We start from the raw sequence: 27,522 nt of genomic DNA on the forward strand, positions 1-27,522 counted from the left end.
ATGGCTTTTGGAAGTTACAGGTTCCCTTTAACAGTGACCTCCACAGTGCCCACCCCTTTAATAGTGTCCCCTGCCCCCTTAACAGTGACTTTCACAGCGCCCTGCCCCTTTAAGGCTAGGGCTACATGACGACATTTGTTGCTCGACATTTTGTCATACCAATGTGGTGCAACAATTTTTATAATGATGGGCTGTGGTGTCACACTGCGACATGTTGCGACTGTGACGCGACAGTCGCAAAAATCCATTCAAGATGGATGCATGTAGCAGTTTATTTGTGCCCTATGTTTCGTGCAGCCCTAGTCTAAAGCTGACCTACAGCAGTGAAGAAAAATGGCTGAGTTGTTCTGAAAACCTGAAGTAAAGCTGTGTGTATGTGGAGACTAAGGGCCTGCAAGCTTCTATTGTCTAATAAGAAACATGTGACCGTGTGTATGGCAGTTGGGATATGAAGAGAAGACTCACAGGCTTGTATTGGCTAATGCAGATCATTTTTGGGGAATATAGAGAGCTGAGACCACCACAAGATTTCTTTCCAGGTAGCAAGGGATGTGTATACCAAATTTCGTTGACATCGATGGTTCGTTTTTGAGTGATCGCGGAACATACATACATACATACATACATATACAGTACAGACCAAAGGTTTGGACACACCTTCTCATTCAAAGAGTTTTCTTTATTTTCATGACTTTGAAAATTGTAGATTAACTCTGAAGGCATCAAAACTATGAATTAACACATGTGGAATTATTTACTGTAAGAGAGTGTCTGGAGTGGTAGTGGATGGAAGATACGTGCCACCGGGGGTCGTGGCCCCGGTGGAGTAAGAGCCGAGTCTGTTTTGTCAGCAGTGAGTGCTGTCACACAGCGGTCCGGGCCGGCTCTTACTGGGAACAGGCAAAGAGCAGGGTGGGTGTCTGTTCCCCACGGACCACCACGGGTGGATGGGTTTCGGTTGTTGGTGTCAGTTTACACTGATCCTGGCAGGTTGGTTATCTCTGGCCTTAGTTGGGTAGGGAAGGAGTTAATCCTTCACTAGGCTCGCTGGGTGTGGTCTGCCTGCTACACCCAGGGCTGTGAATATAGGTTTGATGCTCACTGACTGTGGGGCTGATGAAGTGTGGTCTCCTGTCTCACTGCAGGAAGCTGTATGGGAGGCTGATCGCATGGTCGGGCTGAGCTCTGTAGTCCGCTCGTCTAACAAGGACTGCCCAATTGCTGCAGGCTCAGCGAAGGACCAAAAGAATCCTGTGGCCGGAGCCAATCCCTTGTCCAGGCCGACACGTGGCCTGTCTAACTTGCACGAACTTGGACAAACCCGCCCCACGACAAGATGTAGTACTGATCATGGATGTGAGAGACCGTGTGAACAGGCACCAAGACGCCTGCAGCGTTTGGGGATCCGTTGTGGGAGGTGGGGTTTATGGACATTGCTGTTGTGTGAATTGCACAGTTTTGATGTGATGCACTGGAGTGAATAAAAGAGCACGGTTTGGACACAAAGCCTGTCTCCTGAGCCTCTATACTGCCACCGCTACCATCTGCCTACCAGAGCAAACCCCCACAATACATAACAAAAAAGTGTGAAACAACTGAAAATATGTCATATTCTAGGTTCTTCAAAGTAGCCACCTTTTGCTTTGATTACTGCTTTGCACACTCTTGGCATTCTTTTGATGAGCTTCAAGAGGTAGTCATCTGAAATGGTTTTCACTTCACAGGTGTGCCCTGTCAGGTTTAATAAGTGGGATTTCTTGCCTTTTAAATGGGGTTGGGACCATCAGTTGCGTTGTGGAGAAGTCAGGTGGATACACAGCTGATAGTCCTACTGAATAGACTGTTAGAATTTGTATTATGGCAAGAAAAAAGCAGCTAAGTAAAGAAAAACGAGTGGCCATCATTATTTTAGGAAATGAAGGTCAGTCAGTCAGAAAAATTAGGAAAACTTTGAAAGTGTCCCCAAGTGCAGTCACAAAAACCATCAAGCGCTACAAAGAAACTGGCTCACATGTGGACCGCCCCAGGAAAGGAAGACCAAGAGTCACCTCTGCTGCGGAGGATAAGTTCATCTGAGTCACCAGCCTCAGAAATCGCAGGTTAACAGCAGCTCAGATTAGAGACCAGGTCAATGCCACACAGAGTTCTAGCAGCAGACACATCTCTAGAACAACTGTTAAGAGGAGACTGTGTGAATCAGGCCTTCATGGTAGAATATCTGCTAGGAAACATCTGCTAAGGACAGGCAACAAGCAGAAGAGACTTGTTTGGGCTAAAGAACACAAGGAATGGACATTAGACCAGTGGAAATCTGTGCTTTGGTCTGATGAGTCCAAATTTGAGATCTTTGGTTCCAACCACCGTGTCTTTGTGCGACGCAGAAAAGGTGAACGGATGGACTCTACATGCCTGGTTCCCACCGCAAAGTAGGGGTGGGCAGTATAGGCGATATGCGATATAAATTTGTGCCACGATATGGATTTTGAGCATATCGCCTATAACGCCGGACCGCGATATGATTGCGCTCTCTGCGCGCACCATGTTCCCCTGAGCCGGCACAGTGGAGAAGGAGGGAGTCCTTATCCACAATAGTGGATGGCACTATTTAGGGGAGCGGGACCTGTGGACAGCTCTGTTATGGGAGGGGGGGTCTGTGGATGGCACTGTTTAGGGGAGGGGACTCAGCTCCCTGCTGTTGTGTGCCCTATGCACAGGGCAGCAGGGAGAGTGTAAAGTCCTATTCACCCTAATAGAGCTCTATTAGGGTGAATATGACAAGGGTTCTAGCTCTTAAGGAGGCAAAAAAAACAACAAATATAGAAAACAATATATTGCGATATATATCGCATATCGCACGTGCTTAAAATTATATTGCAATATAGATTTTAGGCCATATCGCCCACCCCTACCGTGAAGCATGGAGGAGGAGGTGTGATGGTGTGAGATTGCTTTGCTGGTGACACTGTTGGGGATTTATTCAAAATTGAAGGCATACTGAACCAGCATGGCTACCACAGCATCTTCCAGCGGCATGCTATTCAATCCGGTTTGCGTTTAGTTGGACCATCATTTATTTTTCAACAAGACAATGACCCCAAAAACACCTCCAGGCTGTGTAAGGGCTATTTGACCATGAAGGAGAGTGATGGGGTGCTGCGCCAGATGACCTGGCCTCCACAGTCACCGGACCTGAACCCAATCGAGATGGTTTGGGGTGAGCTGGACCGCAGAGTGAAGGCAAAAGGGCCAACAAGTGCTAAGCATCTCTGGGAACTCCTTCAAGACTGTTGGAAGACCATTTCAGGTGACATGACATGGTCATATTTTCAGTTGTTTCACACTTTTTTGTTATGTATATAATTCCACATTTGTTAATTCATAGTTTTGATGCCTTCAGTGTGAATCTACAATTTTCATAGTCATGAAAATAAAGAAATCTCTTTGAATGAGAAGGTGTGTCCAAACTTTTGGTCTGTACTGTATCCGTCTTTTATAAATATATAGATAGATAGATAATATTAATAAATAATTCTCCCGAAGGTGTACATAAAATTTTATGGGATTACTATGCACTGATGGAACCTTATTTATGTGGCAACTATATTTATATGTGTAAATGTAATGATCCATAAACAAAAGTGACCTTATTTGGACCATTTTACAATATTAACCCTTGAGGATATGTCAGTTTTCTAGGTTTTCTGCGTTCTGATGGCATGTTCACATTTGACCAAGGCATCTGAGTGGTAAATGTCTGCAATTGGCATTATTACTACACAGACATTAACCCACAGTAGGCACCCAGCAGCTATGGCTCTTGATCCTGTTCAGAGGAAGCTGGATCTAGGTTTTGTAAGCATTACAGTACTTATATGTATTTCAGAATAGGACCGTGCTGCCTCGAATTTCTAGAAAGTGTTCAGCTCAGAGTAAAGCCAGTAAAACTGTATCAATATAGGCAAACATCAATTGTCCACAAGAAGTTCAGTTTTCCAACCAGTTTTTCTGTGGATGCCAGATAAACGCCAAATAGTGAAGAAAATTAATTTATGTTTATTATACTTACAAGAGTAGCAGAATAAATAGCATTTCGTAAAAAAGTGTTGATCCTCGTATTATAGCCTGACCTAGGTTTCGCTTCATCAGGGGCGCATACTCCACCCTCCTATGGGCGTTCATTTTATATGCTACAAAAGCGACTGTAAACCCCCCATTCTTTTCCTCCAAGATTACATATATCACATAACATATAGTGAAGCAGGATCATCACATATAAAACACATTAAAACATTCCTATTCTAAAACTTCCATGTAAATCTTAAACATGCCTTACTAAAAACATATCCTCCTAACATAAATACTAGTCCACCTTTTTCCTATCTACTATCTCCAGGTGGTACATATTTTCCCATTCATAACAAGTATTACAATCACGTGGTAAGAATCAACCAATAGGAACTTACAACTAGTTTCTTCACAGAGCACATCAGAGCTTTTCGTCATGAGGTGGAGTCTCCCATTGATAACAAGAATTCCGATCACGTGGTAAGAATAAACCAATTGAAACTTACAACTTCATTCACAGAAACATACAACGGCTTTAATCCCCACCCTTCTCATTAGTACTATGCATTATGTTTATCCGGCCAACAGTTAGTACCTGCCGGCCGCCACCATTCACAAACCATTAGAAGCACTTTGGGATAAGATGGAAAAGAAAAGGAACCTTACACCAATTATGGTTTAAGGTCAAATTCAATGTTAAGTCCATGAGGTTGTAGGATTTCAAGCCTATAAATCCACTCTAACAATAAACAATTTAGAGAAGCTCACCAGCAACCTACTGGAGCCCAGTCCTTCAGGTACCAACTGAAAACCAAGTAATTAAAAAAAAACAATCAGACTGGCTCATAGTATTTTTGCATTTATTACAATTATTAAAATTACAATTATTAAAATGTATTTGCCTGCTAAATATTATTATACATATCCTAATTGCATGTCAACATATTAGCATGATTATATAGGTACTTTGAATGCGGAGCTCACGCATATACCTAAATTGCAGGAGTACTCTAAAATGTGACCACTTAATTTTACTACGTGGTGTCTGTCTGCAGCGTATTATACTTGAATCTTTCAAATGTTCCGATAATTATACAGGGAGTGCAGAATTATTAGGCAAGTTGTATTTTTGAGGATTAATTTTATTATTGAACAACAACCATGTTCTCAATGAACCCAAAAAACTCTTTAATATCAAAGCTGAATATTTTTGGAAGTAGTTTTTAGTTTGTTTTTAGTTTTAGCTATTTTAGGGGGATATCTGTGTGTGCAGGTGACTATTACTGTGCATAATTATTAAGCAACTTAACAAAAAACATATACCCATTTAAATTATTTATTTTTACCAGTGAAACCAATATAACATCTCAACATTTACAAATATACATTTCTGACATTCAAAACAAAACAAAAACAAATCAGTGACCAATATAGCCACCTTTCTTTGCAAGGACACTCAAAAGCCTGCCATCCATGGATTCTGTCAGTGTTTTGATCTGTTCACCATCAACATTGCGTGCAGCAGCAACCACAGCCTCCCAGACACTGTTCAGAGAGGTGTACTGTTTTCCCTCCTTGTAAATCTCACATTTGATGATGGACCACAGGTTCTCAATGGGGTTCAGATCAGGTGAACAAGGAGGCCATGTCATTAGATTTTCTTCTTTTATACCCTTTCTTGCCAGCCACGCTGTGGAGTACTTGGACGCGTGTGATGGAGCATTGTCCTGCATGAAAATCATGTTTTTCTTGAAGGATGCAGACTTCTTCCTGTACCACTGCTTGAAGAAGGTGTCTTCCAGAAACTGGCAGTAGGACTGGGAGTTGAGCTTGACTCCATCCTCAACCCGAAAAGGCCCCACAAGCTCATCTTTGATGATACCAGCCCAAACCAGTACTCCACCTCCACCTTGCTGGCGTCTGAGTCGGACTGGAGCTCTCTGCCCTTTACCAATCCAGCCACGGGCCCATCCATCTGGCCCATCAAGACTCACTCTCATTTCATCAGTCCATAAAACCTTAGAAAAATCAGTATTGAGATATTTCTTGGCCCAGTCTTGACGTTTCAGCTTGTGTGTCTTGTTCAGTGGTGGTCGTCTTTCAGCCTTTCTTACCTTGGCCATGTCTCTGAGTATTGCACACCTTGTGCTTTTGGGCACTCCAGTGATGTTGCAGCTCTGAAATATGGCCAAACTGGTGGCAAGTGGCATCTTGGCAGCTGCACGCTTGACTTTTCTCAGTTCATGGGCAGTTATTTTGCGCCTTGGTTTTTCCACACGCTTCTTGCGACCCTGTTGACTATTTTAAATGAAACGCTTGATTGTTCGATGATCACGCTTCAGAAGCTTTGCAATTTTAAGAGTGCTGCATCCCTCTGCAAGATATCTCACTATTTTTGACTTTTCTGAGCCTGTCAAGTCCTTCTTTTGACCCATTTTGCCAAAGGAAAGGAAGTTGCCTAATAATTATGCACACCTGATATAGGGTGTTGATGTCATTAGACCACACCCCTTCTCATTACAGAGATGCACATCACCTAATATGCTTAATTGGTAGTAGGCTTTCGAGCCTATACTGCTTGGAGTAAGACAACATGTATAAAGAGGATGATGTGGTCAAAATACTCATTTGCCTAATAATTCTGCACTCCCTGTATATTGACTTGCCAATAATCTACATACAAGTCGTTCAGAGAATGTTCAATTTGTGTTTACCGGTACATGGTCTTGACAACCAAACATTAATGCTATGGTTGGACCCCTTTCAATCGGCGTTGATTTCCTACCTCCTGCCACAAGGTAGTCACTCGGCTTATCCTTCTCGGCGTCTCACGTGACCTGACCCGAGGATGGTTTCCTGGTCAGTGATGTCATCCACCTGCACCGGACGAAGTAGCGGAGATCGATGTAGTAGAGCCGCGCCGGTGCAGGATTTAGTTCTCTTTCAATAGAAACGCCGAACGGTAGTGCACCAATTGATATGGGTCAGTCCACTATAGTAGTATTAGACCACTGCCGGTACCATGCTCACTCTTTTTGGGTGGCTCCAGATGAAATGAACAAAAAGTCTTTTTAGGCAGAGACAGAAATAACGCACCACTAGCTGGGTCCAATTCACACTAGTTCACACTAGACGCGTTTCGGAACCGTAGTTCCTTCCTCAGTAGGCAAATGTGAATTGCTAAATGGAGACAGGCTGGACATGTCTTTATATCCCTTTATTGGGCTTAATAGAATATCTGGTCTGGATTCCGGATTTTGCAACTGCAAAGGGTTTGCAGATTGCACTCTCCCGATCCTTTCTATAAACCCAAAAAGGTACTTGTATACATATATCATAATTGATAAATAGTGAATATACAATATACAATAATATACAATGTAAAAATATAAGATACAAACTACATGGAGATAAAAATCAAGAATAAAAAATGAAATAAAAATAAAAATGATGTCCATATTGCAGATGGATCTCAGGTTCATGGGTCTATGCACATTGGAGACCCATGAACCTGAGATCCATCTGCAATATGAACATCATTTTTGTTTTTTATTTTTATTTCATTTTTTATTCTTGATTTTTATCTCTATGTAGTTTGTATCTTATATTTTTACATTGTATATTGTATATTCACTATTTATCAATTATGATATATGTATACAAGTACCTTTTTGGGTTTATAGAAAGGATCGGGAGAGTGCAATCTGCAAACTCCGAAATCCAGACCAGATATTCTATTAAGCCCAATAAAGGGATATAAAGACATGTCCAGCCTGTCTCCATTTAGCATTTCACATTTGCCTACTGAGGAAGGAACTACGGTTCTAGTGCGAACTAGTGTGAATTGGACCCAGCTAGTGGTGCGTTATTTCTGTTCTGCCTAAAAAGACTTTTTGTTCATTTCATCTGGAGCCACCCAAAAAGAGTGAGCATGGTACCGGCAGTGGTCTAATACTACTATAGTGGACTGACCCATATCGATTGGTGCACTACCGTTCGGCGTTTCTATTGAAAGAGAACTAAATCCTGCAGCGGCGCGGCTCTGCTACATCGATCTCCGCTACTTCGTCCGGCGCAGGTGGATGACATCACTGACCAGGAAACCATCCTCGGGTCAGGTCACGTGAGACGCCGAGAAGGATAAGCCGAGTGACTACCTCGTGGCAGGAGGTAGGAAATCAACGCCGATTGAAAGGGGTCCAACCATAGCATTAATGTTTGGTTGTCAAGACCATGTACCGGTAACCACAAATTGAACATTCTCTGAACGACTTGTATGTAGATTATTGGCAAGTCAATATATAATTATCAGAACATTTGAAAGATTCAAGTATAATATGCTGCAGACAGGCACCACGTAGTAAAATGAAGTGGTCACATTTTAGAGTACTCCTGCAATTTAGGTATATGCGTGAGCTCCGCATTCAAAGTACCTATATAATCATGCTAATATGTTGACATGCAATTAGGATATGTATAATAATATTTAGCAGGCAAATACATTTTAATAATTGTCATTTTAATAATTGTAATAAATGCAAAAATACTGTGAACCAGTCTGATTGTTTTTTATAAATCCACTCTACCTCACAGTGATTTATTTTCCTTAGTGGATTCCCTCCCAGCCACTTCTGGTTAACCTTTTGAATTCCAGTAAACAGTAGTCCACTGGGATCTTTACCATGTGCTTTTTTTAAATGCAAGGGGACACTATGTGTCTCTAGGCCTTTCTTAATATTCCTACTGTGCTCCTGTATTCTTGTTTTGAGTTTCCTCATGGTACGTCCAACATATTGGAGGCCATAGGGGCACTCCAATAGGTAGACAACCCCTGTGTGTTCGCATGTAATTTCACTGTTTATTATAAAATCTGAAACTTTCTTCGTGGATAAGACTGTTTGGACACTTATTTTTCTGTTTTCTTTTTTACGATTTTTAAATTGAAGGCAAAAGCCGCACCATGTAAATTTGTTCCTCTTTTCGCTGCCATTGTCCGTAGGGATATAGCTATAAACTAAGCAGTTTTGTGGATTGGGAGCTTTTTTATATTTAATATCTGGTTGTTTCCGAATCACGGTCCCCAATATGGGATCATTCTTTAGTACTGCCCAATTTTACTTTACAGCATTTTTTATTAGACCCGCATGCACCTTTTATATTGGGTGAAAAATTTAAACCTAAAGTCTTTTTCTTTAACTTTCATCTGCTGTTCCTCTCTTTCCTTTACTGCATTCTTCTATATTTTTGCTACATTTGGCTAATTGTTCTTTTGACTATCCTTTCTCAATAAAGTGATCTTGAATTACCTTGGTCTGTTCTCTGTAATCTAATACATCGGTACAGTTGTGATGAATCCTTTTTAATTGTTCTTTTGGGATATTTTCTAACCATCGACTATGGTGGCAACTTTTTGAATCAATATATGCATTAACATCCATCTCTTTTAAGAAAGTTTTGGTCTTAAAATAATTATTCTCAATAAAGATAGTCAAGTCTAAGAAATTAACAGAAGTGGAACTTATAGTGCTTGTGAATGCTAGATTCCAGTCGTTCCTATTCATGTCAGTAATCAAATCTTCTAGACCCTGTCACTCTCCAACCCATATCAGCAAACAGTCATCTGTATAGCGTTTCCACAACATTAGTGTACCTTTTCAGTATTTTAAGTAAAATCTGTTCGATAGTCTCCTTTTCCTACAAAGCCATGAAGAGGTTTGTGAAACTGGGGGCGAATTTCGCCTCATCGCAGTCCCAGTTCGCTGTAAGTAATAGGTATTATTAAACCAAATGTAGTTGTGAGTGAGACAAAAGTCCAGGCAATCTATAATGAATTTGCCCTGTTCTATGGACATATGTGGGTCATTATCAATTTTTTCACTGACAGCTCCTATTCCCAGATTTTTGGGTATAACAGTATAGAAGGAGGCTACGTCGACTGTAGCTTGCCAAGTGCTAGCACAACTTGTGCCCAGATTTTAAATGACATCGACAATGCTACCAGTATCTCTTTGGTCGGACAGGGTTTTAACTACATATTGCTGGAGGAAGTAGTCTACATATTCGGTAAGTCTACTGGTGAGAGAATTTATTCCGGAGACTATTGGTCTCCCGGGAGGATTCGTTAAACTTTTATGAATGTTTCGGCAGCTGGTATATAACGGGGATTACTTGGAAATTCACATTCAAATATTCAAACTCTTTTTTGTTAATGATACCATTTTTATGGCCCTCTTTTAACAGCTTCTCCATTTCACCTTTTAAACAACCTGTAGGGTCTTTTTTGAGAATTTGATAAGTCTCCTGATCCAAGAGTAATCTTCGTAACTCTCCTTCATATTTCTCTACATCCATCACAACTACCCCTCCCCTTAGCTGCTGGTTTTATTACAATGCGGGGGTTAGATTGCAAACTCTTAAGGGCAATCTTCTCTTCTGATATTAAATTATATTATTTAGGTTTAGTCTCCATTCTCTCAAGTTCCTTTAGTACCCCTCTTTTGAATTCTTCAATGCATTCATTTTCTTTATTTTTAGGGAAGAATTTTGATCTTTCTCTAAGGTTGGTATGTAGGACCTTATTAAACATATCTGTATTTTACATAATAGAGTTAGTAAGGGCATATTTCTCTAAATTAAGCTTTCTTATGTATTTATGCACATCTAGGAAGATCAAAAATTTATTTGGTCCTTTCGTAGGGGCAAACTTTAGACCTTTTCCCAGTACTCTCTTATCTGGATCCGAAAGTTTATAGCCGCTCATTTTAGATACTCCTCTTATTTCTTCTTGCTCTTTTTGGGCATTGGACTGTTTTTTTATTTTCCTCTTTTCCCTCTATTAACCTTCTTTTTACAGGAGTCCTCGTTTTTTTTCCTCTTGTTTCTCTTTGCGCTCTACTAGGTTCTCCTTCTGTATTCTCTTTAGGCTTGGTGGGGAACATTTTGCTCATTTTGGGTCAGTCTCATCATTATTTTCCAAATATAACTGGAACCTGCTTCTTTCTTTATTTTTATTAACCTGATGGAATACTTGCCGACTTTGAATCTGATCTTTCACACTGTTTTCACTATATGGTTGAAACCCATTTCCTTCTCTATTGTTCTAATAGTACACTTGGTGGTTGCTGCTGGTAATAGTTTCTAGAAGAGTAATAACCCCCATATTGTTGTCGCCCCCCCCCCCCCCCCATTTCTCGTGGTCCCTGAGTTATAGTTCCTATGATATATTCTCTGCCTATTTCTAGGATAACTGCCTTGTGGATACCTAAAATCTTCTCTCCTAGTGTTGAGGAAGGGTTGAGACGTATGCATATATATCCATGCATGCCTGCAAATACGTGCGGGCATGTATGGTATATATGTGCATACATTAACCACAGCATCATGGGACGATGTGCGCAGATGTGCCCAGCATCTGCGCACGTCTGCCCATGGTGATCCCCAGGGGCTCATGGAGGCCCCTGTGGGAAATATGTGCCTCCTTTAGACCGTGCCCCTTATAATATATATATATATATATATGGCTGTGGCCCCTTATAACATAGATATATATATATATATATATATATATATATATATAAAATCCCCCTTAGAAAACATTATGCCCCTTATATATGTGCATATATATTATCAGGAGGACATATATATGTATCTGCCCCTTCTTTGATATATATGGGCCCCTTTATATGGCCAATAGGGATATATATTTCCTGTATAGCCGTGTATATATTGGCCCTGTATGGCCAGTGGGGACATATGTATGTCCCCTGTATGTGATGCCCCAGGTATATGAGAGTGTGTGTGTATATATAGGTATGTGTGTATGTGTTTGCACACATGTATTTATGTATATACACTTGTGCCTGCATAACAGTATGTATGTGGGCTTATTGAGGGGGGAAGGTCATAGTGTTATGTCTGTATATGTGGATATGTCTGTATGCTGCACACATGTCCATTTATACTTACATTAGAGTTGGGTATATATAGATATGCCCTAATTGTCTTATATGCATGTGGCCAGTTATGTCCCCCAGCCATGGAGCCCCCCCCCCCCCCCCCCGCCTACCTGCGGGTGATGGCACCAGATGGCTAGATTGTCCAGTTTCTGGTCACTTCAGAAGTTCAATCGAGCTCTTTAAAACATGCCCAGCAGGGCTCCCCCACCTTCTGTCTAGGGACTGTTTATGACATGGGTGTGTGTGTTTGTGGTGCCATGGTGTCTTTGGCTGTACAGATTGTGAGCCTCAGGGGGCCAGCCAGTTGTCTGCTGCAATCTGAGTGCATGCATTCCGTCACACGCACACGATGATGTCATTTCCCTACACCTTGGATGGGGGAAGGGGGGGGGGGGTGAGAGTGACTTATATATCAGTCCAAGACAAAGGAACAGGGCTCCTGCAACCAGACTAGAACCAGAGACACATGTGTACGTCTATATGTATATTTATAACCATTGATCTATAAATATATATAGATATAGCGTATAATTAGATTACGATTATCACCCCCCCCCCCCCCCCCCCGGTTTACCCTTTTCCTACCCTGATTAACCCCTGGTTGTAACCCCTCCTTAACCACTTCAGCCCCGCTAGGTGAAACCCCCTTCATGACCAAAGCACTTTTTACACTTCGGCACTATACTCCTTTCACCGTTTATCGCTCGGTCATGCAACTTACCACCCAAATGAATTTTACCTCCTTTTCTTCTCACTAATGGAGCTTTCATTTGGTGGTATTTCATTGCTGCTGACATTTTTACTTTTTTTGTTATTAATCAAAATGTAACGATTTTTTTGCTGTAAAATTTAGCAAAAAAAACGACATCCATATATAAATTTTTCGCCGAATTTATTGTTCTACATGTCTTTGATGAAAAAAAAATGTTTGGGCAAAAAAAAAAAAATGGTTTGGGTAAAAGTTATAGCGTTTACAAACTATGGTACAAAAATGTGAATTTCCGCTTTTTGAAACAGCTCTGATTTTCTGAGCACCTGTCATGATTCCTGAGGTTCTACAATGCCCAAACAGTAGAAAAACCCCACAAATGACCCCATTTCGGAAAGTAGACACCCTAAGGTATTCGCTGATGGGAATAGTGAGTTCCTAGAACTTTTTATTTTTTGTCACAAGTTAGCGGAAAATGATGATGATTTTTTATTTTTTTATTTTTCTTACAAAGTCTCATATTCCACTAACTTGCGACAAAAAATAAAAAATTCTAGGAACTCACCATGCCCCTCACAGAATACCTTGGGGTGTCTTCTTTCCAAAATGGGGTCACTTGTGGCGTAGTTATACTGCCCTGGCAATTTAGGGGCCCATATGTGTGAGAAGAACTTTGCAATCAAAATGTGTAAAAAATGACTGGTGAAATCCGAAAGGTGCACTTTGGAATATGTGCCCCTTTGCCCACCTTGGCAGCAAAAAAGTGTCACACATCTGGTATCGCCGTACTCAGGAGAAGTTGGGTAATGTGTTTTGGGGTGTCATTTTACATATATCCATGCTGGGTGAAAAAAATATCTTGGTCAAATGCCAACTTTGTATAAAAAAATGGGAAAAGTTGTCTTTTGCCAAGATATTTCTCTCACCCAGCATGGGTATATGTAAAATGACACCCCAAAACACATTCCCCAACTTCTCCTGAGTACGGCGATACCAGATGTGTGACACTTTTTTGCTGCCAAGGTGGGCAAAGGGGCACATATTCCCAAGTGCATCTTTCGGATTTTGCAGGCCATTTTTTATACATTTTGATTGCAAGGTACTTCTCACACATTTGGGCCCCTAAATTGCCAGGGCAGTATAACTACCCCACAAGTGACCCCATTTTAGAAAGAAGACACCCCAAGGTATTCCATGAGGGGCACTGCGAGTTCCTAGAATTTATTTATTTTTGTCACAAGTTAGCGGAAAATGATGATTTTTTTTTTTTTCTCTTTTTTCCTTACAAAGTCTCATATTCCACTAACTTGCGACAAAAAATAAAAAATTCTAGGAACTCGCCATGCCCCTCACGGAATACCTTGGGGTGTCTTCTTTCCAAAATGGGGTCACTTGTGACGTAGTTATACTGCCCTGGCAATTTAGGGGCCCAAATGTGTGAGAAGTACTTTGCAATCAAAATCTGTAAAAAATGACCGGTGAAATCGGAAAGGCGCACTTTGGAATATGTGCCCCTTTGCCCACCTTGGCATCAAAAAAGTGTCACACATCTGGTATCGCCGTACTCAGGATAAGTTGGGGAATGTGTTTTGGGGTGTCATTTTACATATACCCATGCTGGGTGAGAGAAATATCTTGGCAAAAGACAACTTTTCCCATTTTTTGATACAAAGTTGACATTTGACCAAGATATTTTTTTCACCCAGCATGGATATATGTAAAATGACACCCCAAAACACATTCCCCAACTTCTCCTGAGTACGGCGATACCAGATGTGTCACACTTTTTTGCTGCCAAGGTGGGCAAAAGGGCACATATTCCAAAGTGCACCTTTCGGATTTTGCAGGCCATTTTTTACACATTTTGATTGCAAAGTACTTCTCACACATTTGGGCCCCTAAATTGCCAGGGCAGTATAACTACTCCACAAGTGACCCCATTTTGGAAAGAAGACACCCCAAGGTAATCCGTGAGGGGCACGGCGAGTTCCTAGAATTTTTTTTTTTTTGTCACAAGTTAGCGGAAAATGATGATTTTTTTTTTTTCTCTTTTTTCCTTACAAAGTCTCATATTCCACTAACTTGCGACAAAAATTAAAAAATTCTAGGAACTCGCCATGCCCCTCACGGAATACCTTGGGGTGTCTTCTTTCCAAAATGGGGTCAGCGGGTCAGAAACCCACCCAGAAGAGCACGACCGCCAAGAAGACGCAATCCTGCGTACGGCGGTCGTGAGCAGGTTAAACCCTGCCACCCCCCCTCACTGTACACTTGCAGGGTATTTATCCCCTGCATTGCTGTACAGTTCTGTTAATCCTTTGTGTTTGTGGTCGGCTTACACCCCTGTAAGACCACCGTCAACCCTCGGTGTACCCCGTTAGTTTATGGGTGGAATTTGGGAACGTGTAGTGTAGTTTAGGATTGTATATGTGTAGTGCTGTGTATTGTTAGTGTATTGCGTGCTTAGTGTATTTAATAAATACCGTTATATTTGTACCCTTTGTGTAGCGTGTACTTGTTAGCGGTAGCAAGTTAGTAAGGCGCATGCAGCTAGCATTAGTGATTAGTGTAAAGCATAGCGAAAGTATTGTGTTATTATTATATAAAGGCAAAAATAGGCGGAGTCATCAATAGACGGCTCCTCCTATTTATGAATATTAATTATCAATATTTTCATAATATTGGTGATTAATATTCCCTTTTTACATTGGCAAGCCAATAATTCCGACCAGGTTTCGGCATTACGGGCACAGCTGGCGGAGAATGTGCAGTCTACTATTGACCAAGATGCGCAGGTGGCTAGGATACAGTCAGTTAGTAGAGCTGCAGAAGCAGAAGGAGGAAATTGAGGCTAAGTTGACTCAGTCTTATACTGAGGTCAAGGCATTCAAGGAGCGGACTGCCTCTACTAATGTGACGGCAGCCAAATTGAAGGCTCAGGTTGCTGTAAGCTCCCAGATAATGACTGGCATGCAACAGGTCATCACCAAGTTGGTGCCGGCCCTTTCTTTTCCCATAAAGTCAGGGTCGGAATATCCCAAAACTTTGCCCTATGCAGGGCAAAAAGGGGGGAGAGTAGTCTGTGACAGGCCAAATCACCAGACCAAGCCTGTCCAGACTAACAGAGATTTTTCCCTGACTTTGGGGAAAAGAAACATCGTGAAAAGTGCCTCCCTGAAGATGGAACAATTCAGGGAGCGCGGTTGCAGTGTGGACGGACCTAAGCCACACCGGGCAAACATCAAATGCTTTGCGTGTGGTGGCTTGGGTCATATAGCGAAGCACTGCAAAACACACAGGACAGAAAGCCCAATCAGGTGCTTCAGGTGTGGGAACAAAGGACACATTGCAAGGAATTGCTCTTGTGCAAGTAATTGCAATGTGTCCAGTGATGGGATTCAGTTAACAAATCGTGCAGTGGGGTCTAGTCAGCTTGGCCATAAAGGGGTTACCTCTTGGCAGCATCACCAGCTGCTGAGGGGTCAGAGTGGCCAAGCTAGGCTAGGCAACATTTGACACCCCTGTACTATTTGTTACACAGTTTGTTCCCTGTGTATGTCCATGTTGTGTGTTTTTGTTGTCTGTTTGTAACGTTCTTCTTGATGTTGATGGTGGTCCTTGTCTATGAGTGTGTTCCACCATGCTTATTTATGTAGTGTTGTAAGTCCCGTCTGCTGTCTTGGTTCATTCTGTGTCCCCTTGGAGTGGAGCAGTGTTATACTGTGGATCGAGAACGTATAGGTTCGCGAGCAGATAATATCACATGGGAAATCCTGCTGGTCGGGAGAAGGCATAAGGACCTTCTTCATGCAGCACACAAAGGATGATGTGATATTATTCTGGGCAACCAGGGTCTCGGATCGATACGGATAACACTGTTGTGCTCAAGGTTTTCGGTAGGGCTGTGTTGCGCTGGGGACTGGGGCGGACAGACAACATTGGTGTAATGTTGTGCTGCGCACTTAATTCTAGTCCGAGCAGGTAGCACAGCTCTGATAGGGATTGGACGCAGAGTGTTTGGCAGCAGAGTGTGGACTGTGTTCTTGTGTTGTGGGGTCCTGGGGAGCCAGGGCATGCCTATGCCATTGGTTCTGTGGGCCTCCACAAGATGGGATCACAGGGGGAAATCAGCCTGGGTACACATGAGTGGACAGGGATGCGGTGCCATCAATAACAAGATGGTGCTTTGTCCACAGAACTCCAGTTATCCTAACCTAGTAGGGTGGCCATCCTTATCTGTTAGTGCAGAGGGATGTGTAGCAGAGGACACGCTCCTCTGAAGGTAGGGTGTTCAGACACCAGTGTTGGGATAACGAGGGGTCCTGTGAGATAAAGGGCAGCCCAATACCTTTCTCTACCCATGGGTCAAAAGTATTGGGGCTGGGAATTTTGTACATTTAATTGCACTGTTAGGGGAGAAATTCCCCTGGGAGCGCCTGGTATTTTCTTCTGCCATAGGTGTGTTTTATATGGAGCGGAAGAAAAACCCAGGAGAGGCCACGGAAGAGGCTAGCTATTCCCCCTGACACTCTTGGGAGGCTCCAGAGGATCCCTCTGGATTTTGGCAACCAAGCGACCTCTGCCTAGAGGTGTTCTAGAGATGGAAGACTGTGCCACAATCCAGCGGGAGCATTATTTAAGGCTCTGGAGGAAGATTCGGAGACGTTCGGGTGGAAGAGCATATTATAACTTGTTTCACGCAGTGAAACTTCTTCTGGTTCTGGTGATCGTCATCTACAGTAGACTGTGTATCGGAGGGTCAAGGGACATATTGACCAGAATACACCAGAACCAGACAGAACTTTACAGAACTATCCGGAGGAGGCGGCTCAGGACATAATTCAAACATTGTTCCTGTAGCCAAATATTGTATGGACACACTTTGTTTTCTATGAGGGTTCGGGACGTATAACTTGTACTACCCTGAAACCCCATAGCACATTGTATTTATTGATTTTGTTTGTCGGTTGATTGTGTACCCATAGACACTCTAGGTGCAAATGTGTGACAGCCTATATTTGACTGTACACATTTGCATCCTATAGTCGTTTCCCATTGGCACGGAGGTCTACGACTTCGGAGGTAGAGAGGAATGCCAGGTTGCATGAGTCTCCATGGGTACACACATTTAATGGAATTCGGTGGTGTTGGGAGGGATGTGACATGTATTTTGGGTGAATGGGGATAAGGTTAGGTCACGATAGGGACAGGCATTATTCATTTGCCACCTTGAACCCTGGAACGGTGAAGTTCTTAAGGGAAGGGCTGGATGTGTAGTGTGGCGGAGGTGTTCTCCGCAGTAGAATTTAGGTACTGTGACATCGCCGCTTAGGAGTCTGACCTGCCTTGTAAAGACCTATTAATCTGTCCACGGGAGAACCGCACCCATCAAGATGGAAACAGACTTTGGATAGAAGAAAGTTGGGACTGAGGTTGTGAGGGTGAACCCGCTCCAGATGCCTTGGAGGCGGGCCATACCTGAAGATCGGCAGAACTACCGAGAGACTGTGGGGGTGTGGTCACTCCAAAGTGGAGGTGGCCGACACTAAGAGACTGTTAAAGAAAGGCCAGTTAAAGACTGCGAGAGTGAACCCGCTCCAGATTTGGGGGACGACGACGACACCTGAAGATGTTATCCTAAAGATGTCAAGAAAGTTCCAGCGAGAAGAAGACGGTGTATCCTGTGGACGGAGAAGTAGGTTACGGTGAAGGGCAGGTCGGAGGAAGCTGGATGAGGGATGTTTAAGTACCTAAAAATCAGTGGGCACTACAGTTCTTCCTGAACTTCCCCCATGGATGGGGTTGAGGGGGGGCAAATATATCTCAACCCGTTCCCCCAATATATTGTCGTATTATATAGTCCGACAACAGGGGGATTGTTGAGGAAGGGTTGAGACGTATGCATATATATCCATGCATGCCTGCAAACACGTGCGGGCATGTATGGTATATATGTGCATACATTAACCACAGCATCATGGGACGATGTGCGCAGATGTGCCCAGCATCTGCGCACGTCTGCCCATGGTGATCCCCAGGGGCTCATGGTGGCCCCTGTGGGAAATATGTGCCTCCTTTAGACCGTGCCCCTTATAATATATATATATATATATATGGCTGTGGCCCCTTATAACATAGATATATATATATATATATATACCCCTTAGAATACATTATGCCCCTTATATATGTGCATATATATTATCAGGAGGACATATATATGTATCTGCCCCTTCTTTGATATATATGGGCCCCTTTATATGGCCAATAGGGATATATATTTCCTGTATAGCCGTGTATATATTGGCCCTGTATGGCCAGTGGGGACATATGTATGTCCCCTGTATGTGATGCCCCAGGTATATGAGAGTGTGTGTGTGTATATAGATATGTGTGTATGTGTTTGCACACATGTCTTTATGTATATACACTTGTGCCTGCATAACAGTATGTATGTGGGCTTTTTGCTGCCCATTCATACCCCCGGTTTTGTATGTGTTTATAGATGTGGATATATATATGCACTATGTATATGTGTATAATTGTGCATATGTGCGTAGATACACACACATATATATATATATATATATATATATATATTGGCCCTGTATGGCCAGAGGGGGAAGGTCATAGTGTTATGTCTGTATATGTGGATATGTCTGTATGCTGCACACATGTCCATTTATACTTACATTAGAGTTGGGTATATATAGAAATGCCCCAATTGTCTTATATGCATGTGGCCAGTTATGTCCCCCAGCCATGGAGCCCCCCCCCCCCCCTGCCTACCTGCGGGTGATGGCACCAGATGGCTAGATTGCCCAGTTTCTGGTCACTTCAGAAGTTCAATCGAGCTCTTTAAAACATGCCCAGCAGGGCTCCCCCACCTTCTGTCTAGGGACTGTTTATGACATGGGTGTGTGTGTTTGTGGTGCCATGGTGTCTTTGGCTGTACAGATTGTGAGCCTCAGGGGGCCAGCCAGTTGTCTGCTGCAATCTGAGTGCATGCATTCCGTCACACGCAAACGATGATGTCATTTCCCTACACCTTGGATGGGGGAAGGGGGGGGGGTGAGAGTGACTTATATATCAGTCCAAGACAAAGGAACAGGGCTCTTGCAACCAGACTAGAACCAGAGACACATGAGGACTGCTGCCTGAAGGAAGAGAGGCCCATTTGCCCCTGGAGATGGCTGAGTATACGCTGGGATGGCATTGTACCTCTGCCCTTGCAGTGCCAACCATATTCACTCCTTCCCTGCCTATCCCTTCTCTGCTGCCTGCTTACTCCAGTAGCAGCTGAGTGTGTGTTTTGGGGTGGGCTGCTAAGGAATGTATCCCCCCCGGTTTACCCTTTTCCTACCCTGATTAACCCCTGGGTGTAACCCCTCCTTAAACCCTGCCACCCCCCCCCCCCCCGCCTAACTGTACACTTGCAGGGTATTTATCCCCTGCATTGCTGTACAGTTCTGTTAATCCTTTGTATTTGTGGTCGGCTTACACCCCTGTAAGACCACCGTCAACCCTCGGTGTACCCCGTAGGGACAGTGCAGACGGGTGGGTTATTGTTAATATTACTTGTATGTGTGTATTGTAGAGTTAGTTTGTGGGTGGAATTTGGGAACGTGTAGTGTAGTTGAGTACTGTATATTTAGTGCTGTATTGTTAGTGTATTGTGTGCGTAGTGTATTGTAGTAATAAATACTGTGTAACTTGTACCTATCTGTGTAACGTGTAGTTATTGGCGATAGTTAGTACAGTAAGGCACATGCAGCTAGTGTAGCGATTAGTGTAAAGCATAGCGAAGGTATTGTGTTGTTGTTATATAAAGGCATAAATAGGTGGAGTCATCACTAGACGGTTCCTCCTATTTAGGAATATTAATTATCGATATTCACATAATATTGGTGATTAATATTCCCCCTTTACACCTAGTAAAGTTATTAGCCCTCTGATGTATGCCTAATGTAAATCCCTTGCGTGGGTAAGCTTATTACTCAGCACTCCTCCGGACTGGTCTTTTTCTTCTGTTTTAGTCCATTTATAAACCTTATTTTTCTCATAGACCTCACTGACCTTTGCACATTTTTTGCTTTTTATTCCTTACTTCAGTTTCTGTTTTCACTATATTCTCTTTACATTTTTCAGATAATTCACCATACTATTTTTAGTCTTTATATTGCCTTAAAATATGTTGGAGTTTCTCAATATTTTCGTTAATTAACCTCAACTTTTTTTTTTTGTTTTGATATAATAAACTTCATCACACTGAAGCTGCCATTCATAATTTTCTCCCACTCATCCAGATCACTTGCGTCCTCTGAATTCAGTGGTAGTTGCCACCTAAGACCTTCAGGGATTTTTTCTTCAGCCAGATATTTTTCTAATGCTATAATATCCCAGGTGGTTTTAACCGCCTTAATTAAATCCGTTTCTAATTCCATCAAGGTCTTTAGGTGGTTTCTTTTCACCTTTTGTAGGAAAAACAGCCTCAATATCATATTTAAAGTTGGCACGAAAATCAAAGATATCCATAACGACGTAACTAGAGAAAACCCACAGGAAATAAGTTCAGAATAAAATAAAAGTTCTCAGTTACGCTGTCCGTAGATGGCGCTACAGGTCCCAGGTGAAGCAGGTTACGGTCACACGATGCGTCAATGTATCTCAATTAAGGACCGCGCTGCCTCGAATTTCCAGAAGGTGTTTAGCTCAGATTAAAGACAGTAAAACCGTATGTATATAGGCAAACATAGATTGTCCACAAGAAGTTCCGTTTTCCAACCGGTCTTTCTGTGGATACCAGATAAACGCCAAATAGTGAAAAACCACCAACACCAATAAAATGAATTGGTGTTTATTATACTCACAAGAGTAGCAGAATAAATAGCATTTCGAACAAATGTGTTGATCCTCGTATTACAGCTTGACCTTGGTTTCTCTTTCACTTCATCAGAGGCGCATACTCCACCCTCCTAGGGGCCTTCCTTTTATATGCTCAAAAAGCGACAGTTAACCCCCCCATTCTTTTCCTCCAAGATTACATATATCGCATAACATGTAGTAAAGCAGGATCATCACATATAAAACCGTTTAAAACATTCCTATTCTAAAACTTCCATGTAAATCTTAAACGTGCCTTACTAAAAACATAAACCAAGCGTCTGTGATAATATCTTTTAGGCAGAAAAACTGCCCAATAATCTTACAAAAACCTCTGGAAGAGCATGACATTGTGAATGGATTAATGGAATTTATTGACAAAAAAAATTAAACATATACAGCCTTATTCTACATAATTAAAAAACGAATCTTTATTTCATGGTGGAATAACCTTTGGATGGTAATGTATTTTCCTCTAAAAGCATTTTATATAAAAAAAATCTGCTTTAAATAAAAAAAAAATATATATATTATTATTTGTTTTAATCATTGATTTTTATCCACCCTGGAAAACAGTGAACTTCTTGTGGACAATCGATGTTTGCCTATATTGATACGGTTTTACTAGCTAAACTCTGAGCTGAACAACTTCTGGAAATTCGAGGCAGCGCGGTCCTTAATTGAGATACATTGATGCTCCGTGTGAAAGTAACCCGCTTCACCTGGGACCTGCAGCGCCATCTACGGACAGTGGAACTGAGAACTTTTATTTTATTCTGAACTTATTGCAGTACTTATACTTCATGTAGAGTTAAACATTAGGGAGTTTATATTGTTTAGGTTAAGTTTCGCCTGGTTTGCGGTGTCTTGTTCTTACCTTCCTGCCTTCTACATCTCAACAGGTGATGAGGTTAAACAGGCAGATGTGGTGTTGCTTGGTTACCCTCTGATGTTTCCAATGTCTCAAGAATATCGCAAAAATGATCTTCAAATCTATGAGAGAGTTACGGATTCTGCCGGACCTGCCATGACATGGGTAAATACTTGATTTAAAGTATAGTAAATGCTTAATAGTTAACCAGCCACAACCACATTTACTTGAAGAATAAGTTATTTTCTATTTCATTCTTTGTATTATATTCCTTTTTAACATCTGCTACAATAAAGTGTCATAATAAAAGATACAGCAATATTCGGAACAAGCATAAAGCGTGCTCCGTATTTTATATAGAAAGCTAGATTCAGTAGAAGATGTAATGGATGTTTATTGTGTCTAGCCAGTAGTATTGATGTTTTACATGCATTTTGCCATACAATGGGCAGTAAAATGTTGTGGGCAATCAGGGGTTGACCACTTTCTGGTTTCTGCTTTACCAATGTATTTATTAGATGGCTGCATGGGACTTATTAATATAACTTTTGTTGTCTGCTTGTTGGCCACGTTATTTGTGCTGTCCATACAGAGGTCCATTCATAACAAACAATTTACAGTTTTACAATTCCTACTTTTCCTTATTACTAACTATCCCTCAACCCACACACATAACCCCAAGGCAAGCCCCCTACCTCATGTCCATATCATGAGCTATTAATCCCTTAAGGACCCTGCCATATTTCACCTTAAAAAGCAGGCGATTTTTTGCAAATCTGATGTGTCACTTTGTGATTATAACTTTAAAACGCTTTTTCTTATCCAGGCCATTCTTAGAAGGCTTAGAAGTTTAGAAGAAAATATCAAAAATTTTCAGAAAATTTCCAAAACCCACTTTTTAAGGACCAGCTCAGGTCCGAAGTCATTTTGTGAGGCTTACGTAACAGAAACCACTTAAAATGACCCTATTTTAGAAACTATATACCCTCAAGGTATTCAAAACAGATTTTACAAACATTGTTAACCCTTTAGGTGTTCTACAAGAATTAATGGAAAATAGAGATGAAATTTCAGAATTTGACTTTTTTGGCAGATTTTCCATTTTAATAAAAAAAAATGTCAATAACAAAACAAGGGTTAACAGCCAAACAAAGCTCAATATTTATTTCCCTGATTCTGTAGTATGCAGAAACACCCTATATGTGGTCGTAAACTACTGTCCAGGCACACGGCATTGCACAGAAGGAAAAGAATGCTATATGGTTTTGGGAAAGCAGATTTCACTGGGATAATTTTAAGCTGCCATGTCACATTTGAAGCCCCCCTGATGCACCCCTAGAGTAGAAACTCTAAAAAAGTTACCCCATTTTAGAAACTACACCCCTCAAGTTATACAAAACTGATTTTTACAAACTTTGTTAACCCTTTAGGTTTTCCACAAGAATTAATGGAGAATAGAGATGAAATTTCTAAATTTCACTTTTTTGGCAGATTTTCCATTTTAATCCATTTTTTTTTCCAGTTACAAAGCAAAGGTTAACAGCCAAACAAAACTCAATTTTTATGGCTATGATTCTGAAGTTTACAGAAACACCCCATATGGGGTCGTAAACTGCTATACGGGCACACGGCATTGAGCAGAAGGAAAGGAACGCCATATGGTTTTTGGAAGTCAGATTTTGCTGGACTGGTTTTTTAACACCATGTCCCATTTGAAGCCCCCCCCCCCCCCCCCTCCATGCACCCCTAGAGTAGAAACTCAAAAAAAGACCCCATTTTGGAAACTACAGGATAAGGTTTTGTTGGTACTATTTTAGGGTACATATGATTTTTGGTTGCTCTATATTACACTTTTTGTGAGGCAAGGTAAAAAAAAATTGCTGTTTTGGCACCATGTTTTTTTGTTATTAACATTCATCTGACAGGTTAGATCATGTGGTATTTGAAAGAATATGATCCTTCTCTCTATGCACCGTGATTCCTTTCTGTGTCCCCGAAGACAGACGTCTGGAGAACGTGTCAATGACAGATGCAGAATTGTGTCAGAAACAGTTCTATTTATTGTTGTCGTACAGGGCCTTATATACTTTCAAACATACATACAAGAATAGCTTGAGCTCTTATTACAATAATAGCAGTACCTTATAGAGAAAGAAAGGCATCTCTCATTATAATAAATGCTGACGAGAAACTTCTCCTTATAAAGACAGAAGGTAATTGTATACATAGTCACCCTTCAATATGATGTCACCTAACCTCTTGTCCTTCATACAGATCACACAGCTAATTCTGTTTAACCCTTCAATCCCCTCTTTAGTCATAAATATGACTTATCTTTTCTCTCTCATAGAGAGGTAAGTAGCATATGCTTGACCAGGGTCTGTGGGTTTTGGACACATTGCACAAAACATCTGTATGAGGGAAGGGATACATTGGATGCAACAACATATACCAATCAAGGAAGCAATTATAATTGCAATACTGATAAATGATGTTCTTAACCAACTCAAATCCGGCAGCCAGCTCAATAACAAATCCCACCAAGAGGATGACTCAACATCTTTCCTGATATTATTAGCAATTTCATGTAACCCTTGTATATGGGACTGGATTGATCTGGAATGATCAGATAAATTAAAACAACACATTCCTTTAAAATCTTGACATCCTATATTATGCTTCAGTAACAGATAATCTACAGCAAATCTAGTTTCTAGCACTGCTCCTCTTATACCTTGTATATCTAAAAGCATGTCTGATAAGGCGATAGAGGTATGATTCAGGGATTTTGCTAAGTCACATGCAATAGAATTTATAGTACGAGTATTATATATAGCCAGTCCAGGCACCCCTAGTATAGAGGCGCCCAAACTTATATATTCTGTACAGCTGAGAAGGGGTAAAGTAGAGTCACAATCTGCTGATAAAGTCTTGGTAACTGATCTGTAAGCTCTCCTGATAGGGGGTTGACTGGGAAGAGCCAAAGTCAGCCGGGATAACGCACAGGGACCTCCAATAACATTAGCAGGAATGTAATTGTAGGTGCTGTTACCACAAGACAAAAACCATCCTTTAGGGAGCATGATATTATAGATAAAACTAGGAGTCACAATGGTCTTATTACAACTCATGGAATTATCCAGGGAGCTAGCAAGTCTACTATTCTTTTTACAGGTGTCGTCAATATAATCATATACACTATTCCTAGGTAGTCCACTTTTTATGTCTCTATTATCACAATATAAAGTCATATCCTGGGAAAAAGTAAAACAAGTTTCTGCTGCAGTCACATTAATTGTATTTATTCTAATATTATCCCTGCTATTTCCTGATTTCTGACATTCCCCACAGAAGTCATACAAGGGAATAAAGGATTGTGTAGTGTTAGCCTTCGACCAGACTTCAAGGAGGGAGTCATCGGGGGTAGGCACAGCAATGACACATGTTTGTTTAAGATCCCGTGGGCTCTGTAAGTCTTTAAGGCACAATGAACTAACATTTAGGGCATTTGCCATCCTGATTATACTATTCTGTTCAGAATAAAAGGGGACGGGAGCAAAGGAATCCTGCTCCTGATCTCTTTTATATACTGACCGATTATTTGGTGCACCGCAGAAGAAACTCATCTCCTCTGGGTGATAAATACATGTAGTTATAAGCCAGACTGGCAAGAAAATACAAAGATTAATAATTATCAGCAGACAAACAAATCTCCCAGAATATTGTGGGGTCTTCATCTTCAGCCTGTGGCAAGGCACTGTTCAGGGAAACTTCTTCTGAGTTCCCCTCTTTGTTCAGGGAATTCACACCTGCTTCACCCTCTTTGTCTTTGTCTATCACCGGAGAAGAAACCTCAGGGACCCTTTTCACAATTTGTGTAGTTTCATTGGTGGTAGGAAATACCTCCGGCCATCTAGAGAACAGATCCACAATTACAAGGGCATATTCCTGCTTTCTTCCTGTCTTTGGGATATGAGTGAAGTCAATTTGTAAGTGAGTAAATGGTGAAGTTGGGTAATTCAGATGCTGGTGTTGGGCCTTCTTTGAATTATTTGGGTTGTTTCTGAGACATATAATACATTGTGAAACATAAGCTTGTACCTTTGATCTAAGACCTGGTATAAAAAAATCCCTCTGAATGAGATCAGTGGTTGCCTGTGCTCCCCTATGGCCAAGACCATGATACTGTGCAATGAAAATTGGGGAGCTTGCAACTGGGATACATGGCTTCCCCCCTTTGCAGAGAAGACCCATAGTGGGGTCTTGTACTGCACCAACTGACTGCCATGCCAGTTTGTCACTAGTGGTAGCCAAATCCTGGAGGGTGAGCAATAGATTGTCAGGAAGGGTAATGTCTGGAACCAGTGAAGGCATTTGAACCGTCGCTGCCGTCCTAATAGCAGCCTCCTTTGCTGCCTGATCAGCCAGGGCATTCCCTATAGCTATGTGCGTCTGTAGACCAGTATGTGCCCTACAATGGATAATAGCAACTTTGTTTGGTAATTGGATGGCGGCCAGGAGATCATGTACTAGGGTGGAATGTGAGATTCGTTTCCCATCTGCAGCTATGAAGCCTCTCCTCTGCCAGATTACCCCATGATCATGGACAACCCCAAAGGCATACTTGGAATCGGTGTATACATTAACATCATTCCCCTCAAAGAGACAACAAGCCCTAGTGAGGGCAATCAGTTCAGCAGCTTGGGCCGATTGAAAAGGTATAGGATTCAATTCCAGTATAACATCAGGGAGCTGAACCACAGCGTATCCGGCATGATAAGTGTTGTCATTAGGGCGGGAACAGGATCCATCCACAAATACATCAGGAGCCCCTTCAATGGGTGTGGACTGTAAGTCAGGCCTAGGTGAGGTATGTTCATGTATGAGTTCAGTACATGCATGGGGAGGAGGCAAATCATCCTGCTCTCCCTTGTAGCCAAGCAGGGCATTCAGGATAGCCATTGGACCGAACGTGGGTGCTGAGTACTGGATATGAAGTTGAGGATTAGATAGCAACAAAACTTCATATCCGCTCAGTC

The 27,522-nt window shown here is 41.7% G+C and overlaps 1 protein-coding gene across 1 annotated transcript in view; it reads left to right on the forward strand.

Annotated features, from left to right (window-relative positions):
* Window positions 1-27,522, forward strand: part of PGGHG (protein-glucosylgalactosylhydroxylysine glucosidase) — a 344,294-nt gene that overhangs the window by 189,579 nt on the left and 127,193 nt on the right. The window contains exon 10 of the mRNA XM_044269473.1: window positions 22,515-22,648. Within this exon, the coding sequence (XP_044125408.1) occupies window positions 22,515-22,648 (134 nt within the window). The remainder of the gene's footprint in view (window positions 1-22,514; window positions 22,649-27,522) is intronic.

Source organism: Bufo gargarizans, chromosome 10 (assembly GCF_014858855.1).
Source record: "Bufo gargarizans isolate SCDJY-AF-19 chromosome 10, ASM1485885v1, whole genome shotgun sequence".
Lineage (NCBI taxonomy): Eukaryota > Metazoa > Chordata > Amphibia > Anura > Bufonidae > Bufo > Bufo gargarizans.